The sequence below is a fragment of the Hippocampus comes genome, unplaced genomic scaffold (assembly GCF_001891065.2).
Source record: "Hippocampus comes isolate QL1 unplaced genomic scaffold, H_comes_QL1_v1.1 scaffold71, whole genome shotgun sequence".
Lineage (NCBI taxonomy): Eukaryota > Metazoa > Chordata > Actinopteri > Syngnathiformes > Syngnathidae > Hippocampus > Hippocampus comes.
Window position 1 is genome coordinate 1,034,414 of NW_017805932.1, and position 27,463 is coordinate 1,061,876.

Here is a 27,463-nt window from a genome sequence, read left to right on the forward strand (position 1 = left end):
GGTACCAATTGAGCATCGTTGCAATGCCACAGCCTACCCGAGTATTGTTGCTGACCATGTCCATCCCTTTATGACCACAATGTACCCAACTTCTGATGGCTACTTTCAGCAGGATAATGCGCCATGTCATAAAGCTGGAATCATCTCAGACTGGTTTCTTGAACATGACAATGAGTTCACTGTACTCAAATGGCCTCCACAGTCACCAGATCTCAATCCAATAGAGCATCTTTGGGATGTGGTGGAACGGGAGATTCGCATCATGGATGTGCAGCCGACAAATCTGCGCCAACTGTGTGATGCCATCATGTCAATATGGACCAAACTCTCTAAGGAATGCTTCCAGCACCTTGTTGAATCTACAGTATACTGTAACCTAGCAGATAATCAATGAAGTCTGACCTGAATCATTTCTCGTTTTAATAATTTGGTGAGCTTCGAGTTTTATATGGCACATTTTAAGTACACTTCCACAGGGTGAAATTCAAGAGCTGTGTTAAAACCTCCCTCAGTCTTTACGGACGCTGTCAGAGAGCAATTTATTTTGACATGTTTATTATTATGGCTGTCGATTGCTTTGAATTGGTTTCGAAACTGCTCTGTACTGTACTAAGAGGAGTGAATGAGATGGTGCCCCTTCCCTACGGCTTTATGAAATATTAGAAATGGCTGCGCAGTGCAACAGAAATACATTATTAATGTATTAATACCGACAACAACAATGAAAACTTAACACAACCTTTAGCATTGGCAGCGCATTGCCAATTGTTGGCAATCTTGAAATTTTTTTTTTTGGGATCATTTCATCGTCAAAGAGATGCAGAGTACAGCAATTTGTAAAAAAAGAGTAGATCTGTTTGGGGATTGACTACTAGCATCGATTAGTTAAAATATATGAAATTTAACACATTTGCACATCGGATGTTAGGGTCGGACACTGATGACGAAAGCACTTTTTAGCAACATTTTATTGCCATTATTTGTCCATATTTGTGTTTAATCAGTCTTCTGCAACTCTCCCTGCTAATTTGCCTAATTTCTGGGCACTACTTTTGAAATAGTACATTTAACACGATGAACCAAAAGCTGCTCAAAGCTGTATTAAAACCGAGAAAAAAAAAGCAGGCTAATTTTGAATTTGCTCCTGAGAGACAATATGAATATTTAAAACGTGAACCAATTTGCACGAAAAAGCTGTTCAACCTCGTTGAAACATCTCACGAAAGCAGATTTGATGAGATGTGTTAACGGGATATTGTAACAAAAAAAGGTACAAGTGTTGTATTATTCATTATGAGACAATATCTGTAATTTTAGAGAAGTGACGATACCTCAAAATATGCCATGTACTTCTGCGTTTTATAATACAGGATCTGTAGTGGCTTCCATTTTAATAAACAACCCCACTGTTACCTAGCATAGCTTGGATCAGCTCCAGTCTTGGTGAATGTGTGACCTGCATCCTCGGCGAGTGGCAGAAGGCCAAAGTGCATCACCGTTACAATGGCAAATGCAGCCGATAACGTCTTAACAGAACGTTTTTCGTTTACAGAGCAGCCAAGATTCGAGATCGCTTTCACTCACTGTGGCCATGGCTTTCGCATCGTTCAGTTTATTCCGGTCAAGGGATCAGATAAATGCCACAAAATCCCAACCCCGCCTCGAGGTATTTGCCCTTGGCAGAGTGAATTCAGCAACACGGAACACAAAGGGACTTGCCTCTCTTTTTATTTCTCTCAACTTGAAATTGATCTTCTACACGCATTGCAATCTGCCAGTAAAGCTTGTTGAATGCCTCTTGGAGCCTTCTTGGATTTATGGACTGGACATGATGAAAACATAACCATCTGAAGAGCAAAGGCCTGGAAATGGGAGGACATACTGTGGCACAAAGGCAATACTGAAGTATTGAGATATAAACACTACCAGTACGCACGCTGAAAAAAAATACTGATTCAATTTTATTTTGTCAAGAACCGTATTTTCCGCACTATAAGGCACTTCGGAGAAAAAGGCGCACCTTCAATGAATGGCCTAAATTAAAATTGTTTTCCTATATAGGGCACCCCGCATTATAAGACGCATAGAATAGAAGCTACAATAGTGGCTGCGGTTGCGTTATGCATCCACTAGATGGAGCTACACTAAGGGAATACAATACAATACAGCTTTATTTATAGAGAGCTTTCACAACCGCTGTAGCTGTCACAAAGCGTGTCACAGAACATTTAAAATACTACATCCAAATAAACAGAATATTGATCCATATAGAAGGCACATCGAATTATAAGGCGCACTGTTGGCTTCTGAGAAAATGGAATGCTTTTCGGTGTGTCTTATCGTGCGGAAAGTATGCTAATTGGCCTTTTTTATGCGGGCTTGGAACTGGCAGTGGCTGTGAATTTATATCGCGCAAAGGGACTTGCCTAGGGACGCAACTGGATGATACGGGGATTTGAAACCCACTTCCCGTGTCCGAATTCAGCGTCGTTACCCACCGAGCCGTCCAGCCTCCTCGCGCTAACAATGCAGATAAGGGCATAGGCCATAACGCTGCCCTCTCGTCATCGGATAAAGCGAATCATCTGGCTGAGGCGCACCTTTGCCAGCTTCATCCAGGATTTGGCGGAACGGCTTTGAGCGAGGGATTTCGAGTGCTCATCCTGCATTTAGAATATACGCGCTTTTTCGGAACACACACACACACACACACACACGAGTGTGCACATTCCATTGAGAGTCGCTGATATTCTCCAGAGCGATGCGCAAAAATCAACCCTTTCTTCTTTTCCTGATGGACTTTTTGAACTCTTTTGGCTTTTGATACCAAATCTTCATGGTCCAGTATTAAAGTCTGAGCTTGCTTAAATGAGGCTAGCTTGAAGTTTGTTGGCTAGCATTGGGATGATCAACTTTCCTGCGTCACTATCATACCCACATGCCGCCCTCACAGCTTTGGCCAGCTACACGTGGGCTACTTCTGTGGCTCTATGAGGTCTTCCATTTTTTTCAAAGAGGTGTATTCGAGTTTGCATTATTTCTCTCATCTTGCTTGGCACATACTGCAGTTTTTTTTGTTTTTTGGGGGGGGGGGGCGGGGGAGATTGCGACCTTGTGTCTGTGTCAGTGTATGTATGTAACTGGGAGTCCTGTGGGGGAAATATGTTCAGGTTCACACTAAAACCTCTCCATGTCCTTGGTGCGATCGGGGATATATGTTACCATGGCGACAAGCCCCCAATGGTTACCACGGCAATATGAGAGTGAGGCACTGATGCAGCAGTGGTTGCCGCGGAGAGAAGAGAGGAGACTGTGAGCAAATAAGAGTGAGGTGAGACAGAGGAGGAGCCAAGATATGAGAAGGTTAGACAGACACAAACAGTTGGATAGGAGAAAAGAACAAATTGTCCAGTGCGAGAGCGCAATAAGAAGAAACACAAAAATATTACACGCCCAGGCGGTATTGTTGCTTCTGTCTGCTAAATAAAGAAAAAGCCCACAATGGTCACTGAGGTAGCTTAAAAATACATATTCTGGAAAAGCATCACTCGAGTAAAACCAATGAAATTCAGGCATTTCCAAAATAGGAAACGGCCGCTTTTTGAGTTCCGATTTTGTGGACAAGTGGAAAATGGTAATAAACAAAAAAAAAAAAAACATAAAAGGTTTCATTCAAGACACGAGTGATTTGCTAACTCACAGTAGGAGCGGCATTGGCCATCTCCCAACCTGAAGATTGTGGGTTCATTTACAGATATGCAGGACTTTTTTTTATTTATTGTTTTTTAATCAACACGTATGCAAGTAAAATTTACTCCAAAAACTCTCCTTAAAATTTGGGTGAAAAAAATGCACTACTTGTACCATTAAGTAAATGTCACTCCAATTTTTTTTCAGTTTAACCCTTTCAGGGACAGCGGTTACGACAGCGGACAGCTTATCGGGTTATCATTATTTGTGCCTCAAAGAGTTAAATTTTACTCTGAATTTTTTGCACTTAAATTTGAAAATGTACTCTACAAAATTTCGTGTGCAGGAACAATATAGGTATGATTGTAGGCAATAACAATTTCACCGATCATCATTGGAAACAGAGAATGTGAGCCAAATTGCTTTGCTTGTCCCCATTTACACCATTTTTAGTTTCTGGAGGTGTAATAGTAAGATGCCCTATTACTTCTCTTCTGGCTATTTTTAGTATTGTCATCACTCTTGGCCGAGCGGAGAGATGGACATCTTTAAAAGCACATCGGGGTGACTGGCTATCACAGAGCAAATACTGACTAACTGGCTCGTCCCCCTGTCCAAAAGCATCTGTTGACCTTCCGTCCAGATGGCCCAGGCAGACATGCTGGGGGGCGTACATGACCACACAGTAAATGACGGTCAACACAAAAATCTCTCGAGGTTAGCGCATCCTCTTGCTTCCCTCAGGTTTAACACAGCAGAGGGAAAGGTTGCTTGGCTGACATTGTCCGATGGTGGCTTGGTTACAAAAATGCGTTTTTGGCACACGGCCTGTAATGCAGTCATGGCTAAAGTCCAACTTACAGGCCAAATGTACATCCTCCAGCTTAGATGCTAAAGGCCAGCAGGATATTCTGAATGTAACGTTGAACTTATTGAAGTCTTTGAGCATTTGAAATTGCAGAGCATCTGTTCCAATGCATTTGCTCACCTGTAATGTAAGTGTTTTATTCCAAATAATGCTGCCTTCTAAGTTGGGTATCTGTAATTTCGATGTAAAAACCTGGAAATCAAAGCTGCACTGTTGATCTCATCTGTCATTATCGCCTTTTGACGTCAACTACCAAATGCTTTTCGCTCGAGGTGTGTCCACTGAATTGGCTGGAAACATGTTCTCATAGCATGTGCTCAAATGTCTGTAGCGTACAATTTGAATGACGTGTGGCGCTTTGTTGAATCAAGGGTTATTTTTCCCTGCCGTGTCTTTATTTTGTGGACCCACACACCGACAACATCAGGCGAGGTGCTGACGTATTGGACAATCTTGCTGCCTGTGAGCTAGCCATCGCAACTAGCATAAGAAAAAGCTAACTTTCCCTGAAGTGTCTCTCTTATGTGTACCCATGCATGGCGCACAGAATGAGGTGGCAAAAATGGACTCTTTGCACAAAATTTCCCGCGCTGACAAAATATGGCCCAGTCTTTTCCGGCTTTGAAAAAATGGCGTCATTCTCCACAGCGTTTTTACAAGTCTTGTCCACTCACAAACATACACTGTCTTTGTAAAATGTCTTCCAGAGCACAAAGCAGCAATTCAGAAATGCTGTAAGGTGTATGTATGTCCTCTTACATCTACAGATATTATGAGTCAATATTCTTTCTCATGTTGTGGTTGGGGGATGATCTAAAATGCTTAATATAAATAAAAATCAACATTGGCTAATGCCCGAAAATGTGGTCAGTCAAAAGGTATGTGGAAATCTCTTCTTATACTCTTTGTCTCGCATTCAAATATTTTTCAGAGTTTGAAGTGGGCGTAAGTAAAGATGTCCACATACATTTGGGCGTGACTGTCTCGTTGTAGGTTGACGACATATGCAAATACCACACAGTATGTGGTATTGTAGCAACGTTAGCATGAACATGCATGTTCATGCTAACGTTGCTATTGATTTAAGCAGAAAATAACCAATGGGCATACAACGGGCACACAACTGTACATAATGGAACATAAAGTAAAGGAAAGCAATCTTCAACGGTGAATCATCAATGGGGTTTGGTCATCTATGCCAGAGGTCCCCAACCGCCGGTCCGCGGACCGTTACCGGTCCGCCGGGCATTTGGTACCGGGCCGCACAGAAAGAACTTGCCTTAATTCCGTTTTATTTATTTCGGAATACGAAAGATGTTTTATTTTGAAAAACTACCGGATTCTCCGTTACATCTGTCTGTGTCACGCTTGACACACGTCAAGCCACGCTTCTCTGTCACGTGACCGATTACTTCAAAACAAAATGCAGGAGCTCGCAAAATGAGTAAAAAAAACTGTTGGAGATCGCAAATCACGGCCTTAAAAGTACGTTCGAGACAACTGGATTAAAGTTATGGCTGAATACTCTGAGATCGCCACAATAGCACTGTTGCTATTTCCGACATCCCACCTGTGTGAGGTGGGGGGTTTCTGCAGCAACGGCGACGAAAACAAAATTATGAAGTAGACTGGACATAAACCACACACTTGAGGTGTCATTGTCTCCTATTACCCCGAGATGGGACCATCTGGTTGCAGAAAATCAAGCTCGGTGCTGTGGTGAGTCGTCATTTTCATGCACTTTGAATTTGCGTTGTATCGTATTTTGAAGGCATTAAACATTGCCATAGCGATCGGAGTGTTTCGGCCAGATTAGACGCCCCTTGTGTTTATTATTATATTTCGAAAACGCCACAGTTTTCATGCAGCTCATACCATATTATTTTGTTGTATTATTTCCACCACACCTTAAATGCCGGTCCCTGAAAATATTGTCTGACATAAACCGGTCCGTGGGGCAAAAAAGGTTGGGGGCCCCTGATCTATGCCTTATTCTCGACGGGCAGTGATGTCACGTATGCCCCAAGTCACATTACGTCAACGTCTCGCCACACTGAAGTAGGAAGTGCAGACGTTCGCATTTTCAAGCTGGAAATGGAGGCCATGCGTTGCGTTTGTGTTCGCTAAAGACGGACATATTCAGGTTGGTTGTGCACTCTGAACTGTACAACGTATTACATAGCTTAAAAAACAAAACATAAAACTTGAAAAATATTTACCTATACGGCATTAGCATTTAAATGTCAGGTTAAAAAAATGGCTATATATATGTAAAAAAAAATTCATTTGTCACTGCTAACGCTTTTGTTCAGTAAAATCCAGGTAACGTAATAATTGATCACATTGATTGATTCGGGAAATGAACATAAAGTGCACTTCGCAAGTCATTTCAAACTCTGTTTATTAGCAAGATGAAGTACTTCTCGTTCTCTAATACCATGAAGAAAGTCATTCATGTACTGTTTGATTCATTTTGCCGAGTGGACATTTCTCAAATTGCCAGGTGTACTGGAGCAAGTGTGCTGAGGGATCAATAACAGGATTGAAATCTCTTGCTATTTTGTTTGCGGCGTTGTCTAGTAGGGTCATTATTATAAGGGCCGTAAATGTTAGCGAAGATAAAAATTGGCTGGTCAATACGGCTTTAATCATCATAAATCTTCCATCCGGGTCAATAGTAGGAAGTGCTGTGGGTAAACGAGGGGATTTCTAATTGCCGACCGATGAAAGTGGACAAAAATATTAGATTATATTCTTGAAATTTAAGAGAGATGAATTCAGAAAAGCCAATGCATCACGTAATGTTTTTTTTTTTCAAACGGATATCAATTTCTGAAGAATTTATCAACCCTAAAATTCAATATGATAATTTTATGGAAAAGGGAAATCCCTAAAATTGACACTGATAAGAATATTTGAAGTGCTTTATGCGTTTTGTATTAGTGGTAAACTTTTTAATTTTTTTTAACACTTATCGGAACACGAATAACACAAATATTAATTCAACTCCTGCTTTCCAATCTCAGATATGCAAGACGGCCCCACGTGACAGCTCCATATCCCGACTGTGATATCGTTTCCAGTTTTCCTGTCCATTTAACAAGCTTTCTCCATGTTTGTCAGCGCGACATATTTCGTGTGTTCAGAGACGCTGAAATGACACAATGACGATTAGGGAACACATTTCAATTCCTCAAAGTCAAGGTCATGGGCCCCGACACCATTACCTCCCGGATTGCTATTCCCCAGTTCCGTTTGGACTGTCTGCGAGCATCTTCTTTTCATTGCTTCACTTGTTTCACTGCATGTTTAATTCGTAAATGGGATGGAATATATGTTCTGTAGCATGTTGGTTGACCGCGGCTCTCGCTTGGATAGCCTATACTGTGATACGCTCGGGATCATTAACGCTACCGTGCAATCGAGCCTGGCGGATTGACTGATGAACGTTCCCGATGCAATTTGAATGGAAGGCGCTGCAGGCTGAGGAAGGGCAATAACGGAGGAAGGATTGAAGACTCGGAGGAAGGGCCGGTAAGAGTGCAGGGTCAGATAAAACAGGAGATTAGAAAGGAGAAGGAGGGCGAGCGACAGTGATAAAAGAGGGGTGGGGGCGCAAAGGAAGACGAATGTCTCTCACCAATCCATTTGTCGTTCCCATACCAGGACAGATTGCCTTTGGTGCTGTCGTAGTATCCAATCTTCTTATAGCTTCCTCCTGTGAGAGACAGAGAATGTTTCACTGAGCTCTACGAGAACAGTTTCAATTGTATTTTAATATCCTACGGCCTATCCAACTCAATACCCACCCTGCCCAAAAGCTTGACTGTTATAAATACAATAATCTATTATTGACTGTACACGAGGGGTCGACAAGTCGATGATTATCGCCGAAGGTCAACTCATCTGCGCTCATGTGGATTTTGGACCTTGCTGGTATCAATACAGTGGTAGCTTCGACTTACGAAATTAATTGGTTCTGGAAGAAATTTCAAAACTAGAAAATTTTGTAAGTAGAGACGCGTTCTCCATGTAAATGTCCTAATTCGTTCCAAGCCCCCCCAAAAATTCTGACATAAATTTTTCCTGAAGCATAAAAATGCATCAAAATATGTAACAAATACATGTTAGAAATTATATTATTGCACAATATGCCACAGTTGTGCATAATGTAAAAAATAAAGAATAAAGAAGACAAATGATGGTCTTTTAACTACGTCCTCATCGTTTTTTTGCTCTCTTTAGTTCATGTTCTCTCGCAGAAGTGGTTTTTACCTGGCGTTTTGTAAAAAACTGATCCAAAGACGTTTGCTTTTGTCGGCTTTGAACAATCCTTCGAAAATGTCCAAGGCAAACATCAACATAGTGAGCGATCGAACACTTTTTCTGGGTCATTTATATTTACGTCAAACTATCGGAACGCCTCATGGCCCAAGGGGCGAATGACGAGGACGCTGCATAGACACATATCGATCTATCTACACACGGAGAAACATAGGGTAGAGGTCCCTCTTAGCCAATGGGACGCCAGGATGATGCTTGGTAGTAGCCAATGGCAGAGCAGCTATAAGTATGTTGCGTTCAGGAAGCTCGGAGCTGCGACTAGCAGCCCATACTGTATTTTTACCTTTCATATCTTGAAATTTCTTTCTGAACAAGAGGCGACATTTCCTGTTGAGATTTGTGTCACTTGAAAATTTCATATGAAGAGATGTTCATAAGCAGAGGTACCACAGTCAGTGCCTGGACGACAGTCTTTTAAACCCCCTGCGTTTTAATTCCGCTGAACCACCGTGTTAGTTCGGAATCCTAATGATGACAGTCGAACCTCTGAATTTGAATGTGGCCGAAGACCTCGACAAATGTCGCAAGTGTTGAACTCAAAAAGTAGCAAACAATAAACCGGACCACCGTCAAGGATGCCCTGATGAGCTACAGTCTCACATTTATTCTTTCAAAAGAGGAGCAGCTTCAACAATGGCTTTTCAGAGCAAAAGAAGAAAACGAGTTGAGCGTACAATACATACAATATACCAAATGTTATGTGACATTACACGGCAGGTAGTCTGGAACATTCCGGAATGCGTTAAGTGTGAAGCGCTCGGGCAGAGTCACCCCAGCTGACTTTTATATCTGCCTTATATTACTGGTATTGTTCCTTGCTGTGCACCACAATCATTCCAGTGGCCCTTAATTAAATCTTTTCTTAAAAAAAGCTCCTCTTCATCCGGATGTGATATCCGATCTTCCCTTCCAGTAAGAAAACAGTTTGCCAAACGATTGTATGACTTTCTGCAAAACATCGCTCTGAGGCCTTTCAGTCAGATTACATCATTGTACTGAGAGTGACGAATAACTCCTTATTTCTTCTGACAAAGGATGTCCAGGAACAAAATATATATTTCATAATCATATACAAAAATTAGTGCATAATTGTAGTAGAAAGCAAGGCAGCATGGTACCACTGGGCATCCAGACTGATGGAAATACAGTGAAGAAAGCACGGTAAAAGTAGAAATGACAAAAAGCTAGGCTAACCGTTAGCTTGTGTGGTTACTTTGTTTGAATGCGACATTTTCTCCGCGGACACATAATTGTGGTGGAAGGCAGTCTCCAAAACAACCAGCTTTAAACTGTGCCAAGTTGCTCGCGTCTGCAAAAATACCAAACCTACGCCAAAGTCTTACCCGCCCCTGCGTAGATTTAGACCGTGCTTCGAGCCCATGAAAAGAGAGCCCCAATGTCTGTGGGTTGTCAGTTTATTCTCCCTTTCAACAACTGAGGGCTTGACTACGATGAGACATTCCACTCCCCTAACTTTCTAAAGGGATGTAAACGGGATTCAGTTCTCCATCAAATTGATTTTCTAATTTGACAATTTTATATTACCACGGTTGTGATGACAACATCCGTTTTTATGATAACACGTCTATCTGTTCTATTCATGTGTGACGGTTAATGCAAGATCTCCCGCATTGGTTTCATCCTTCCCTCACTTTCTCAGCAGCATCCCCGTCAGCAGAGTTGAATAAATGATGACATCACTCATTCTTCTTTTGAATGAGCCAATTTCTGTCCTCAAAGTAATTCATGTTTACGGTCATGAAATCCGACTCTCAGGTGGCTGTGTTTGTATAATCTTACTGCTCCGGCTGCTGTGCAATCATTTGGAACTATGTAATGATCCTTTGAAATGGGACTTGTTTTGGGAATTCAAAGGCTGGACATTATCAGCCGATTACATTCACTCATGTCATTTTTTGAAGCAAAAAGAAATGAGAATTCATGGTCACATGCATAAAAAAAATTGGAATAAAATGCACCTCCATCCACCAATAGCATTATTATTGTTAATGCAATGACTGGTCATGGTACACACTATTTCTTCATCCCGATTCCAATTTCTGTCTCGTCGCAGTATTCTTTCCCTCTTCTCGACGAGTCGAGACAGATGGCCTCACGACACTTGTGTCTCGGCTCTGTTGTAGTTTTCGTCCTTCAAAGGGAGGTTTTCCTTCACTTAGTAACCAAAGTGCTCAAGTTGGGTTCAGTTGTTGTTTTTTTTTTTTTTTAACCCTTTCGGGGACAGCGGTTACTAAAGTGGACGGTTTATCAGGTGACAGGTTATCATTATCGGGGCATGAAAGGGTCGTAGACTTTCTCCACGTGTCAAGTGCCTTGAGATTAAAGGACTGTATTGTCATGTGGGACTTTTTAAATCCAATTAACTTGACTTTACTGGACCAACTGAGGGCCTCTTGAACGGTTATAACCATTTCAAAATATTGGTCAGTAAAAATTGTCAATATGAAAAACCACCATTTTGACAACACGTATCGTTATGCTGGTTTCCTGGTTCATACCCCCCTGCCACACACACACATTTTTTTCTCCCTGAACACCCCTTTTTGAGGTTGACCTTTCTTTTAGAATATCAGAAAACATCTACCAAGAGTCAACCACATGCAGCGTGAATCCTTTCAAGCAAAAAGGTCCCCTGGCGGAGGTCGCTCAGGGGATGGAAATAGTATGGAATTATATGGACATTAAATAACACTTAGATTTGATACTTCACCTGATAATCATTTGTAAGACGAAACAGAATGTTGTTTATTAAATAAAAATGCTTACTGTGATTGTAAAGATTAAAATAAATTTTTATCGTGTTAATTTTTTCATAGTGTATATCAGGGGTCGCCAAAATGTTGAAAGAGCCATATTTGACCCCCCCCCCAAAAAAAAACCAAACAAAAAAAAAAACAAATATGTCTGGAGCTGCAAAAAATTAAAAGCCTTATAATGAAGGCAACACACACTTTATATTAGCTATATTAGCCCGCTAGTTGGCTATAAATACACAATGAGCCTTCATGATTAAAATGTATTTTTCCCTTTAGAATGTTTGCGTCAGGTTTGTCCTCCTACAAAAAACATATTAAAACAAAAAAATATGTTTCCCTCTCCCATCTTTTTCCATTTTCAGACATTTTTGAAAAAGGTCCAAGGAGCCACTAGGGCGGCGTTAAAGAGCCGCATGCGGCTCTTGAGCCGTGGGTTGCCGATCCCCGGTGTATATCTTGGTTAATCAGTGGCCATCTTATTTGGTAATGTGTTGGGTAATGATTGTTTTTGTCTTCCTTCATCTGTCCCCCCCAAAAAAGCACGACACAGACATTCCAGTGGAACCTCCAGTTGGAACTAATTTCGATTTTTTTTTTCTGTCATGATGAAAAATATACATAATACAATCGAACCAGAAATGGTCAAGTGAAACCAATTCATAAGAAATCTCTACGGGAAAAATTGTTGAGAAATTTCACTTTTGGGTTCCACAGAATTTAATGAGGCCTCACGAGTGTTTCACTTCCTGTTGGTTCATGGTCGCAGTAGGTATTTCCGAATAAGACACTTGGGGTAGAGCTCTGCATGACCGGATTGTTTGGGTTGAATATCAGCGCGCCGCTACACATAAGGGCACATCCCAAAAAGCATCAGACAATCTCCCGCTTTCAGTGCAAAACTAATGAGGCATAATTTTGCCACAACATGGTGAACGACGGGGAGTCGGACAAACTGCAACACAATTCTCATCAGTTCTTTGCGTGATTGAACTTTGGCAATCAGTATCCATCAGCAGGCGGAAAACATTAACGTGGTTTGTGCACATTCAATATAAAGCGCTAATCCCAGGGCTTCTGTGTAGACCTCACATTACTCACAACAGATATTCTTGATGAACCCGATCTTTCATGAATTTTACATTTTTTAAAAATCTTATTTGAAGGATGCTGGGACATATTCATCAGCGCGACTTGGATCTGCCATCCGACAACACTGCTATCATGTCTATCCAGGCATCCATTTTCTATCCGCTTATACCGTTCGGGATCTCAGGAAGCTTGTGCCTGTCCCAGCTGAGCAACAATTTTGGACCGGTCTCCAGTCAGTCACAGGATACATCGTGTCGGAGTGTCAGAGAGTGGGAACTAAACCGATGCTGCATGCATGGACAAGAAATGTGTTCACTACCACACCCCATTTGGATCTTGTTTTGTTATTTGTATTTTATATATTTGTTGTTTGTTAGACTTTATATTTACAGTTTGATCGTCAGATTTCGAGTGTGCGATGCTCGTTTTAAACAAATGACCTCGTGATTGTAATGAATTCCATTTTCAAGCAGTAACAAGCTGCACCGTACCTTGGAGCTGCTCAATTAGAGTCCAGGCCATCCGAGAACCTTGGGCATCAAATATGACATGGCCCTGGAAGAAACATGCAGAATTTTAATGTTTTAACACCCCTCTCTATGCATTGCACTTTGCACCTCTGGCTTTATTCATCCGTCTAATAATATCTCATTCCTGATCCCTCTCTCATTCCCCGCACCTCATCATGGGCGAATTTTCTCTTGGGGGGTGTTTTTTTTTGTACTCACTGAAACTCCTTCGAAGGAGCTGGTGTTGAGGGCACGGTAGATTTCAGCCGTTACATCTCGGTTGTTGTAATTGAAATCCTCTAGGCGACGACCCTTGGCTTTCAGAGGTCCCACGGTTTTGTTGAGAGCCAGAGCGAGAGCCCACACAGCATCGTAAGCTAGGGGAGCTTCTTGAAAACCGCCGGTTTCCTCCGAGTTTTTCCCCCCTAGCTTCGACATCAGTTGGTCGAGAAATTCCTGGGAGGTCTTGAAAGAAAGAAAGATAAACACATGCGCTTTAGTTAGGGCAGGGGTGTCAAACTCATTTTTGTCGCGGGCCACTTTTGAGTCGCGTCTTCCCTTGGAAGGCCGTTATGATGTTTAATCTCATTATCGCATTATTACTTGTAAGGGTAACAAAATTATTGCAAAATCTCAACATCATTTATTACACATGACAATTTGACATTCAGGTACATTTTTTTTTTTTAGCAAGGACCATGCAAGTTGACACACATGATTTTCTTTCAGAGGGCCACATAAAATGATGTGGTGGGCCAGATCTGGCCCCAGGGCCTTGAGTTTGACACTTGTGGGTTCGGGTTTGCATTCACATTTTTACAAGTTTGGTCGGGTCAAAACAAATTCCGTGTTGATTTGTTGGATCGAATCTACATGGTCAGTCAAACGAGCTCAGACAACTTCAAGTTAAATGATTGGCTAAGGAAATCATATAGAGTTTACATACAATGGATCTCGGAAAAAAAAAAAAAAATCACACCGCTGTTCAAATGCCAAGTTTTTGTGACAGTGGGACAAGCTAAATCATTCAAAAACATTTTCCAACATTAAGGTGACCAGTAACCTGTGTATGCGCCATTGCGCTCATCTGTGAAATGTTGAAACTTATATTTTATTATTGTAAGTACATACCTCTCATGAAACAACATTAAAAGGGGAAGTCAAGTCAAAAGTCTGATGAATATTAGGTGGAATAGGAATGAAAGCAGTAAAATCCACCCGCTGTTATCCATTTCAGGGAGGCGGCCATTTTGTCACTTGATGTCGACTAAATATGACATCACAGTTGCTCAGAGCTCAGGTCACGACTGATAACAGATATATATATATATATTTTTTTTTTTAAGTGTGACTGTGTTATAATCACAAGCTGAGCAAAAATTTTCCAGTTGAATTCCACCATATGGTGTTGAGTCATATGGAAGGATTACTCCCCCGTTTATTGTTTATGGAATTTTAGGCCGATAGTGCTAAGAGATTCCAATTGATGGCTTAACATCAGGGGGTGTTTGCAGCCGTGCCCATTGTGTAAAATAGATTTTATCTTGGCCAAGAGGCAAGAAAATGACAATTTTCAACCACCACATTTTTCGCAGTGCAATTTAAGTTCTCCATTTGATATTTTCATTTTGTAATTGTGAATCCTGTGTTTGGAATTCGTTTGGGATCACGAGAAACAGCGTTGGATTTTTTTTTATCTTGCGATGACTCATCTGGATTATTGATGTTTTTCCACAATCTGGTCACGTTTATGGTGTTTGGAATATTGAAAGTGGATACAACACAATAAAAAAAGGAAATATTTTAATGTCTAAAGGCTTTTTTTCTTCTTAATATTGAGTTGTACAGGTTGTATGTCACTTTAATAGTTTTTGAAATGATTTATCTTTGTTTTTTTTTTTTTAATCCCACACAAAAAAAATTGCCATTTAACAGAAGTGTATAGATTTTGATATCCATTTGGAGTGTTAAGGTTGGTACACGCTTCGGTAGTGCCATATCATCGCAGAATGCTTGTATCTCTTCAAAAAAGCTCTTTGCTACACATAAGCACATTGTCAGCACCCACGAAAAATCCCGTAACTCCGCTTTATTGTGATTTTGACAATAACTACTTCTCATTTCCCCTCATACCCTTTTGTATACCCTCTGCAGTATATCACAATGCCTTCACCAAAACAATGTCAGCGAAAGCTTGCGTCTTTTTACGTTGGCGATTAATTCGCGCACGGCCCGTAAGAAATGTTCCACTGATCATTCAGCCAAAAGGAAAATAGCCAGTGGTCCAAAAGTCATGAATAATGACTGGTGTTATGTGTTGAAGACAGCTCAAAGCAGTGCCTTCACAGAACCTTTTGAAATCCACCCTGTTAAATCATTCATACGATCATTCTCTGTGGTCCGGTTTCTTTTTTTTTTTTTTTTTTTTTTAAAAGAATGAAACAGATTCCGACAATTTTACATAGGATAGTGTGAGAAATACTAAAATATATATTAATAAATAGTGTGTCTTTTAATGAATAATCCCTGTCTGGAATTCTTGTAAAGTTACTGAATTATTGCATACCATCCATCCATTTTCTAATCCACTGATCCTCACAAGGGTGGCGGGCGTGCTAGAGCCTATCCCAGCTGCCAATTGCAGGGCATACATCGACGAAAAAAAACAATTGTGCACATTTTCACACCTAGGGACAATTTAGAGTGTTCCATTAACCTGCCATGCATGTTTTTGTAATGTGGGAGGAAACCGGAATACTCCTGCGTGGAGAAAATCCATGCAGGAGAACACGCAAAGTCCACACAGGAAGGACGGAGCCGGAATCAAACCCTGCACCTCTGCACTGTGACATGCTAACAAGTAGACCACCAGCGGATGTGCGAGTGTGCTCTTAAAATCCAGTGCAAACTTTTACCATTAGCTCTTTATTTATTCGCGTCGAAAGCTGCCGAGCTGGTCTATGATGCAGTTTCCTATTGGCAATAACCCGAAATTATGGGGTCAAATGTTGAACTTACATTATCACCAATCAGAGGATAAAAAGTGTTGGCCCAGTTTTGTGGGGTAATAAAAGGCTTCGCGGTGATGCTGAGTAAGTATATGATCGGTAGCTTGTATTATGTTAAATGTGCTGGGGGGGAAAAAAAAAAACGAAGTTTCATTTCATTCAGATTCTTAGCCTAGTGTTCCTTTCAGACACATCTGTACAACACTGTTGAGACTCCTCAAGCAATAAATCAAACTTCATTGAAAATTAACAAATGACAATCAATAGTTTTTCTCACCCAATAGATGGTATTTAAAAATAAACCAAAAAAGCAAAACTATGGGATTAGCCTGAACAATTCGCAATTTGCCAATAACCGTAAATCATGCGCAGCACGCCCAAGAACAGCGTCTGCCATCTATAATTTTGCGGGAATAAAATTAAAATGTTAACCAAAGTAGTGACACGATTCATTGTATGTATTGTAATGTATATCATGGACCACTAGAGGGAGCCCACTGATGACACGAGTCCTACATTTTGAGAATCCCTGCATTAGAATCACTGCATGAGAGTGAATACGCAATTTACTGGAGCTGTTTGGTTAAATCAGGCCCAATGTATGGAATTTTAGTGATGATATCTATTCCTATAGATCATCAGTCGGCATCCCGCGGCTCCGGAGCCTCATGCGGCTCTGATTGGCTTGGGAAAATAAATTACTAAAAATTTTTTTTTTTTTGTATTTAATTGAAGTGTGTTTTATTTGTGTTAGTTTTTATATTATTTTAGTTCTAAATTTGAAGATTATTGTGATCTTGAAATATTAAAATATTAATTAAATTATTTGATATTATTTTTTCGTCGCTCTGCGGACGTCACACTGCGGAAGCTGGTATACCCGCTGAAACGGCGTCTATTTTGAGCGACTTTCAACCCCGGCAAAGCCAATGGAGAAATGTAAGAAAAGAAAAATATCTCAAGAAAATAGAACATTCAATGATGCCTGGGCAGATTCATTTGCATTTACCTCGGGCGAGAGTGGCCTACCAGTATGCCTAATTTGTGGAGAAAAACTGGCGAACAATAAACGGTCAAATGTCGCAAGACATTTTAACAATACACACAGAGCCTTTGCTGAAAAATATCCAGAGGGAGAAGAGAGGAAAAAAGCTGTTTCGGAACTGATGCAGAAGGCTGACCGGACGAAAAATCAATTCAAGAAGTGGGTGAAGTCTGCAAATTCAACTACATATGCAAGCTTTGTGGCCGCATTCAGACATTAGTTATTTTTTCAAGAATTCAAAATGTGTTCATTACATCGGTAAAATTTAATTTTCTCCGTAGCACTTCATAAGACATAACCACACTATAGTTGTTTATACAAAGTGTAAAGGTAAGAAAAAGCAATATATACAGTGTTATCTTCATTTTAGATAAGATAAATGGATATAAGGATGACGCCTCATGGCATTTTTCTGCTTTCGTTTGCTACATGGACAATTTAAATTCAGCTTTTTAATTTATTTGAAAGAGACATTCATTGTTATTATTTTTCAAGAATTCAAAATGTTCAAAATGTGTTCATTAAATGAATAAAATGTAATTTTCTCTGTAGCACGTGGATTTCATAAGAAACATGCTGCGGTAAAGTAGTAGAAGTTTTTTTTTTTTCATTTTAGATGTGCGGCTCCCAGTGTTTTCTTTTCCGTGGAAACCAGGTTCAAATGGCTCTTTCGGTGTCAAAGGTTGCCGACCGCTGCTATAGATCCTCATCGACTGCGCAGTTATCTCAACTCAACTCGACTCGACTGTATTTATAGAGCACTTTAAAACAACCATCGCTGTATACAATGTGCTGTCCATGGAGCAAATATCATATATAAAATAAAAAAAAGGAATTAATAACGAAGACAGTTATCAGTATTGTTTTCAGATTTGCTTCCCACTTCGTGCCTGTTGCAATTTATTTATTCAGTCTTTTGAATTCGTTTTATATGATGTAGAAGACGCCCGCGGGGAAGATATTTCATGAGAAATCCGTCTGCCCAAATTGCACCCCCCCCAAAAAAAAGGCACTGTCAAGATAAAAGACAGCAAAAAGTGGTCAGACTTTTTTGGGGTCTGGTCTCGAAAACAGTCGTTTGATTTCACGCTGCGATTATATCATTACACTACATCAGGCTGCCTGTCAACACAGAACGAAATGCGGCACGCAGCTAATGACCCGTGCGGCATCTTTGCACACCCATAGGAAGGTGTCGATTTCTTGCATCGTGACTTTTGTTGTCGTCTCAGGTCATCACACATAGCAAAAGACGTGTAACAAAAATGTACAATATCCATGTCACATCTCTTGCTATCAATTAGTAGGTCATCGAAAAAACAGCAACAACAAAAACACTTCTTTGCCTTTCATTTAACGTCAATGGTTCTCCTCAGACTTTTACAAATTGCTAAATCAATTCAGTTGTGAAATTCCCACTCCCCGCACAGTGTCAGCTCTTCTGAAACCGATTACTGGGGGAATAAAAAAAAAAAAAAGACAGTTATAGCCTTCATTTCATGCAGTCTCGTCTCAGGCAGAGCAGAAACTTGACATGCCAGATGGTTGGTTTCATAAGGGCTTGTTTCACAAATCCATCTGAGAAAGTGCTGGTGTAAACTGCTTGGAAAATGGCAGACAGTATTAAAACATGCCCAGTGCATTTGTATTTGAGAAATGTCTAAAAGCGTAATTGCTAAGAAAAAAAAATCCTTCATAGCAATAGACTATGATATTGAATGAATTTTGTTGTATTTTGTTTAAAAAAAAAAAGTACAATCAGCGTGCTCTGACTGTAGCCGTCATTCATTTGGTGTCATTTCATTTCTTTTAAAAGAATCAAATAAACCCATGAACGAAAACTGAAAATATGTGGAATGGTGGGTGAAAGCTTTTGTATTTTGGTCAGTAATTGCACGCGCTTATTGAAAAGAAAGAGCTTTCCAAAATTTCTCCCTCGGTCACAGTTGTAGTTGTGTAATTGTACACATTGATGCACACAGTTGATTTCATTTGGCATCGCTTTTTGATTTAGCATTGCTTTAACTACACCACAGGGTTGTTATGCTAGCTGTGCTAGTATATTTGTTAGCCTTTAGCCAAACACCTTCAATACCATCACTTATTGTGTGTTTGTAGTTTGTCAGAGTTAGCGCCTGCTTTTTGGGATGTTACTAAATGATCAGCATGCCAAATAACGGCGTGCGCAATCTGTTTGAGTGAGCACGCACGTGGAATTTAGCACCCGCTCTGCGGGATCTTTGTAAATCATATATAGAGTCCGTATAAAAACAATTACACTGAGTGCACATACTGTCAATTTAATTTCTTGTGTAATCCTGATTTATCTGCAGTTGTTTTTTTGTTTTGTTTGTTTGTTTTTAAATAATCTGGGCCATTTTCTGGCCTTGTCATGCATGACCGGTGGCTCTTGGCTGGCGAGATGGCTGACTTTGATCGAGAGAGAAAATTGAAGTCAAGCTACGTCCACTTAGCGATTGGAAAAAAAAAAAAAATCACGGTCAGTAATTTGCATTTATAAAATAGCGACATGTTTTCTTCAGTTGTGAATGCGCATGACATCACTTAATTTCTAAACTTCGCCTTTCTATCGCGGGAGACGTAATCTTTCTCTTCAAGATGATGATTTGAATCATAAATGCAGCAATGTGGGTAGTGGTAAACATTGCAAAATGAAACATCTATTAAAATAACAAGCTCTTGATCCCTTAAAACTGTATATCACTGTGTGGCGAAGGCTTGCTAGCATTAGAGAACGTAGCTAATGTTTGCGAACAAACATTTTTAATGGTCGCAAATAGATTTTCAATCAACCGATATACCGGGATTTATGAATAAAACATTGCAAAATGAAACATCTACTAAAATAGTGTGAATCGGTTCAAGCTCTTGATCCCTTAAAACTGTATATCACTGTGAGGCGAAGGCTTGCTAGCGTTAGCGAATGTAGCTAATGTTTGCGAACAAACATTTTTAATGGTCGCAAATAGATTTTCAATCAACCGATGTACCGGGATTTATGAATACAATAGCTAATATGAATAGATAACAATCACACTTGATTGATATAAATCTGGGAGGACTGATTTCACATGCTTATGGCGTGACGCTTTCCAAATATTTTTTTATGACGTTTCAGCGTCACGAGAAACGGCAAATGAAACCACAACGGCACTCAAAGCCTTACCAAGTTGGAGGCTCCCCGTACGGTCTCTGGGTTGAGCATGACAATCTCCGTGGTCACGTGACCTTCGACGGCTTCCGTCATTTGCTCCACCGTGCAGTTGACAGACGGGTCGTTGATTTTAAACCAGTTGTCCGCATACCAGCCGATGAGGAACCACACATATTTCTTCCCGTACAACTTCTCCTTGTATACCTGCGGAGGGAGAAGAATGCGACATTTACTGTCATTTGACTCCCACCACCAACCTTACGGAATAGAAAGAGAACATTTATATTCAAAGAGGATAATTTAACGTTAGCGCTCCTCATACCGGGTCACTTAGAACCTCGGAGGAGTTTGAGATAATGAGAATTTGCACGTGAGAGGAGAATTTATATGCTGTGAAGTTCTTTTTTTTTTTTTTTTTTTTTGCTCCAAATGTCAACCACCGATAAGGTACTTGAATATATCATTTCAGAACGCCATTACATTTTATGGGGGTTTTACACAGAAAGATTGCACAATATTCTGACGTCGGGTTATTTCTAGTGGCTCAAAGGTTCGATAAAAATCTCGTTGAAAATCAACCGCTTCTTTGTGACATTATTTTCCGATCCCACTCTGTAGGCAAGTGCGGATATTGAGCAGACTGGGTTACTTTCACCCCATCCAGAGTTCAGTATTTTGATCCGGCAGATTGCATTTGAGTGGGTCGAAGAGCTAAACCTGGCCACCAATTTTGAGTTTTGCGTCATGAGGTTGCAGTAGATTGAATGTAACACTAAAAACTATGCCAGGCAAATCAAGCGAGTGACCCTAGCAGGGGAAAGTTGCTGCTGCATCTTAGCATGTGTTGGTCAGAAAATTTGAATTGTTTTCAATCGCTTCGACTGATAACCCCTTTTTTGTTTTTTGGAACAAAATCTTGACTCAACATGCTGGGTCAAATAAACAACCCAGCTTTGTCTTGGTTCCTTTGGGACATAGTGTTGGGTTCGCTATTTCACCCAGTTTGGGTTATTTTAGACCAGGGATGACAAACTAATTTTGTCATTTGAGTTGCGTCTTCCCTGAGTGGGCCGTTTATGATGTTGAATCTCATTCTCGCATTATTACTTGTAAGGGTAACAAAATTATTGCAAAATCTAAACGTCATTGATCACACATGAATATTTGGCATTTCGGTACATTTTTTAACAGGGATCATGCAAGTTGATGGCACGATTTTCTTTCGGGGGTGGGCCACATAAAATGATGTGGTGGGCCAGATCTGGCCCCCGGGCCTCTAGTTTGATGACCCAGCAGTTTTAAGATTGATCTGCTGACCATTGAACCATTAAATAAAAAATTAGATAAAATAAAGCTCTGCAAAATAAATAAATATCACCGTGTATTGAGAGGCTTCCCAAAGCCATTAGAAACACAAAATTAACTTTTAAAACATTCATTTCCTTTTCAATGGCGAACTGACGCTCAATAAATCTGAGGGTATTCAGTATAAGAAAAAAATGAAAATAACAAAAGAATGAATTACCTCGCAAAAGACTTTCCTGGCTTCAGTCTCATAGAAGAGGCCAACAATGATTCGGGCATCTTGACGCTTGAAAGGGCGAGAAAAGAAAAGACAGTCACCCACACGGCTGACACACGACATGAAAAGGAGGTAAGAGGACTCAGAGTGTGGATGTGGAGCCACCAACACAGCGGTAGACCTTCTCTCCACTGGCGATAATAGCGCTGTTGCCATGGCTTCCATTCCAATATCTAATTAATCCTGCACATTAAATCTAGGCCAGCGTTCGTGGCAAGGTCACTCTTAAGTGTGTGTGCGTGTGCGTACACGTCCAAGAAATGACAGCAAGGCCGACAGGTGGAGGACAAAGAAAGGGAAGCAGGGATACTGGAGGGGGATATCAATTTAGTTAAGTAGAGTCTTTTTCTTTCAGTGAACTGCCCGATATGTAAATTGCAGCAACCAACTGCTGATTACAACAACACATTTATTGAAAACAAATAAAACAAGCACCAAATTGTCATTCAATGTTGCATTTTAGCAATTGGGCCAGTCAACTAAGGAATGGCCTTGCAGTGATGTGTTTGATTCTCAGTCTTTTAAAAGGAACCATTGTATTTCACAGTAACTTACAGAAACAATAAAACAATAAATATTAGTTCCGTCTCACAGGAGCACATTTTTTTTTCATCCTCCCCTCTATATTTAAATAATTACCGTATTTTCCGCACTATAAGGCACTTCGGATTATAAGGGGCACATTCAATGAATGGCCTATTTTAAAACTGTTTTCATACATCGGTCGCACGGTTTACAAGGTGCATAGAAAAGACGCTACAATAGTGGCTGCGGTTGCACTATGCATTCACTAAATCCGTGGTGAGCAAACTACGGCCCGCGGGCCGGCCGTAGTTTTTAATCCGGCCCGCCGAAGATTGGTACACAATTAAGATTCAATGTGAATGATTGCATTCATTTCATTTGGACTTGTAATGACAGGCATTTCATCGCCAGGTGGCGCAGTGACTTGAAGTTGCAGAGCACAGGGAGGGAGGGGGAGCGAGAGAGGGAGGGAGAGGGGCAAAGACAGAGGGAGAGAGAGAGACATCTTATCTTCCACCTACAGAGCTCTGTCAAACGGAATTCCCGAACCCGGTAAAAAAAAAAACAAAAACAACAACAAAAAAAAAAAACACTTATGGATTAAACTTTCTACGACTATATTACATTAACGATCGAATCCTTACAATGGAAGGTCCTGTACCCGGAAGCCATCATAACTGAGAACATTTGTGAGATTCTCTGGAGATTTTGCAGGCCAATGGATTCTGGCTCACAATATATGCTTATTGGTAAATTCATTCCAAGGCTGTTTGACGTAGTTCGATACCAAAACCCAAAGTCTGCTTTTTAACCCTTTCAGGCACAGCGGTTACAACAGTGGACAGCTTCTCATGTGATCAGGTTACAGGGTGCATGAAAGGGTTAACCTTGCTTTGTGCAATTGGGCATAGCCATTTGGAATACAAAATTAATTTCCCCAAACTGCTGTTAAAATGATAATGATCTCAAACGACATGAATTATTAATGCCCGTGAAACAAAGTGAGTGGAAATCCTTCTGCTGTGTTGCTGGAAAAAAAAAAAGACATTCATGTCTAAAAATGGTCCACAAACGAAACAAGGGGCTGTGTACTTCTATCACGTTTATCAGCCATAGTCAATATTTGCTTTCAGCACTCACACATAACAGGGAGTTTAAGCTAACAACAATAAAAACGCACTCAACCCCCACGAGCTGCATAGAGGCTGCGGACTCACTGATCTAAACCTTGCGTTCTCATCACTGCCGCGGTGATACAAGCAGACTGAGACAGGCTGTACGTGCAGGAAAACATTATTTTTGGACTCCGGGAGAGGTGCAGTACAGCACCAGGCATTAGAAAATTCACACAAACATTCGTTTGTGGTAAAATGTGGCGGCAGGTCTTATTCGTGAGAATAGCACAAATCAGCCACATATCTCGGTTAAACATATTGCATGAATGTTAACTAGGTTTTTTTTTTTGTTTATGGTTTTGACAGATGACTCCAAGAAATGACCAAATTATTTCTTGATTGGCATCTTCTGTACAATTCTTTTGGTGATCACCTTATAGTACTTCAGAAGAGTACGTAGACTTTGGGTTTACAGCATAGAACATTTTACCTGCTAAACACTAGACTGACAACCGAACAAGGAACAACTACAAAAGAGGCTGTAGCATGAAAATACGGAAAGACGAATGCAAGTGTTTGGACATGTCACAGAGTCGCATGAAAGCAAGTAAAGGATTCGCAATGAAATATTTCATCTTATTGTGAAGTCGTCGTCAAGTCTATACGCGCCAGTATTTTTGCTCACCTAAAATCTGCTGTCCCCCAAAAGCTGACCAGTGGATCTTTTGTCATATTCCTCTGAAATCAAATGTTTCCAGTCTACAGCAACTGTGAAAGGAAGTCATTGAGGGGTGTCCGTATAAGGTATTTTCCCCACCATAAGGATCTTTGGCGTATAAGGCGCACCTTCAATGAATGGCCTATTTTAAAACTGTTTTCATATATAGGGCGCACCGCATTATAAGGCGCATAGAATAGAAGCTACAATAGTGGCTGCGGTTGATGGAGCTACGCTAAAGGGAATACAATACAATCCAGTTTTATTTATGTAGAGCTTTCACAACTGCTACAACTGTAAGAAAGCGCTTTACCAAAATTTTAAAATAATACGTCCAAGACATCAGAATAATGGTCCGGAGCGCAACGGATTAGAAATCGCACTGTCGGCTTTTGAGAAAATGGAATGCTTTTAGGTGCGCCTTATAGTACAGAAAATATGGCAATTGAAATCAATGGAAATTAAAACTAATTGGAACTCGACCAGTGTCCCAGAATGCAATGGGTTGAGGTTGTCTTAAAATGTCTGCAATTGACCCACTGACCAAGCCGCAGGATGTGGTGAAGTGGGACCACTGATAAAAGACCTCTGTGTGCTTTACATAGGAGGAAGAGGCGGTTTGAGTCACCTTCAGGTTTTTGACAGCCACAGCGGGGTCAGTGAGGAAACTCTGACGGACGCTGATTTCAATCCCAGCCTCCTTCACCCTCTCTTCGAGATCATCCAGTGTCTGTCAAGCACGGAGGGGGGGCGGCAACGGACAGAAGTTAATGGAAGGAAGGTCACAAAAAGAAATGTGAATAATCGAAGACACCGCCGCGTCAAATAAAAGCGTCACGGCGAGATGAGGCGCTTGTTTACAAAGCTCGTAGTGGTGGGTGGGGGAAGATACACACACACACACACACACACACACACACACGGAGAAGGGCAAGTGACATTCAAGGCTGAGACAAAAAAAAAAAAAAAAGAGGGAGGAGCCACAAGCCATAATAGAAATAGAGCAGACAAAAGAGCAGTGCGAAAAGGGGAAGAGAGAAACAACTGTCCTTTTTAAAGTCAGCCTGTAACCGTCACACTAAAAAAGCTGCTTCTATTTTTGTTGTTGCAGCATCCATTTTTTGTGCATGATTTTCAGGCAGCTGGACAGGTTGGAGGTGATGATCCTCTAAATGTCAATCACAGAGTGATGCTCACCACTCTTTCTCCAGTGACCCTTGGTTGTGGTGTCACTTTTGCAGTTACAGTAAATATTAAGTAGCATGATACAATTAGCAATGACAATTCAACTTCCATTCCGTTGCACTGAAGACTTGCCACTTCTGCTTGTAGAAGCCGTTTACTGAAACTGATAGTTAAATTATACATGGATAATATATCGAACGATATGGTTTTCTCATAAGACTGTGAGAAATATAAAAAAATCAGCAAGTAACTGCTATCTTTGCCCTTACAGCCAATCTACTGAATGCTATAAATGACCCTTTTCTTTGAACGTGTTATCTTCACAGAATCCAATTCACAACATCTGCACAAATGGATCCCAAAGCATTCAGTGGAGCACAATAATTCATAATAGTTCCTAGTCCCCGATGGGTTCCACATTTCGCTCTTTGAATTCAAATCCATCAGGAAGGGGAGCTCCTATCTTGCACCGTTAACACCTTTGATGCATTTGGAAAGGAACACGAATGGACAGTTATCACACAGACTGGAAAAAAAATCGTGTGTTGAATTTACTCCATTTTATTTTGTGAAGTGGTCCCGCCTGATAAAATCATCTGGATCCGGATACATTTTTAGGTTGACTTCAACAGATCTGCTTTAACCCTTTCGGGGACAGCGGTCACTACAGTGGACAGCTTATCATCAGTGGACTATGCACAACATCGTTAAAAAAAAAAAAAAAGCTACTGTTGCTGTGTGGCATTAAGAAGCATATTTTACTCACTGATGTAAAAACTTCTGTTGTCTGCTGAATGGTGGCAATCTTGGTCCATTTCCACTTCTGGAAGAGCTGGACTCGAGTGGGGTTGTGCAGCGTGGCAGACGGATGAGTGCGAAAGAAAGTCGGAAAGCGCTGGCGATTGGACAGAGCGGGAGAACTGGACCCATAGGACAACTGAGAGGGAAGAAGAATGTTTTGAATAAACAACTCCATTGGGTTTTTTTTCTTCTCGCTTTTGGGTCAGTTACATAGGTTCACTTCTTTGAAAAGTCATTCAGTTTCCATTCAAACACGTAAATTACATACTTGTACATTCTGATTTGACTTCCTCCATTTGCTTATCAAAGACTCACAGTATCCTGATGTGACAACCTTTTGCATTGCCCGTATGTCTGCACAATGGGGTAGTCTTTGAAGAGGGATTTGCCTTTCAATGTACCTTATTTTCCACACCATAAGGCGCTTCGGCGTATAAGGCGAACCGTCAATGATCGGCCTCTTTTAAAACTCATATACTGGGCGCAATGCATTATAAGGCGCATAAAATAGAAGCTGCAATAGTGGCTGTGGTTGCGTTATGCATCCACGAGATGGAGCTATGCTAAAGGAACTACAATACAATACAATACAGCCTTGTTTATAAAACGCTTTTACAACCGCTGCAGCTGTAACAAAGCACTTTACAGAACATTTAAAATACTGCTCAAGAAATCCGAATATTGATCCATATATTAAGTACATCGGATTATAAGGCGCACTGTCAGCTTTTGAGAAAATGGAATGCTTTTAGGTGCACCTTATAGTGCGGAAAATACGGTAAAACATCCAAGCCTAAAAATTAAGTGCATTGGATTATAAGGCGCGCTGTCGGGGTTTGAGAAAATGGAATGCTTTCAGACGCGCCTTATAGTGCGGAAAATACGGTAAAACATCCAAGCATTAAAAAAAAAAAAAAAAAAAAAAACGTGGTACTAAGCTCGAACTATTGTGGCACACAGAATATTGTTTAAATCAGCCATTGTAAACCAGTTGAGCTGAGTTTAAAAGAATAACCGAATACAAGTGGTTGA

General features: G+C 40.6%; 1 protein-coding gene across 4 annotated transcripts in view; it reads right to left on the bottom strand.

The window, feature by feature from the left end:
* The window catches only part of gabbr1b (gamma-aminobutyric acid (GABA) B receptor, 1b), a 142,722-nt gene that overhangs the window by 38,057 nt on the left and 77,202 nt on the right, over positions 1–27,463 (bottom strand). For all 4 annotated transcript variants that reach the window (XR_002170624.1, XM_019890303.1, XM_019890302.1 and 1 more), the window contains 7 exons: positions 26,397–26,567; positions 25,074–25,175; positions 22,031–22,096; positions 20,518–20,709; positions 13,497–13,742; positions 13,260–13,323; positions 8,199–8,276 (listed from right to left, as the gene is read on the bottom strand). Coding sequence is in view for 3 of the 4 variants with exons in the window: in XM_019890303.1 (XP_019745862.1) it covers positions 8,199–8,276; positions 13,260–13,323; positions 13,497–13,742; positions 20,518–20,709; positions 22,031–22,096; positions 25,074–25,175; positions 26,397–26,567 (919 nt within the window). In the remaining variant the exon portion in view is untranslated. The remainder of the gene's footprint in view (positions 1–8,198; positions 8,277–13,259; positions 13,324–13,496; positions 13,743–20,517; positions 20,710–22,030; positions 22,097–25,073; positions 25,176–26,396; positions 26,568–27,463) is intronic.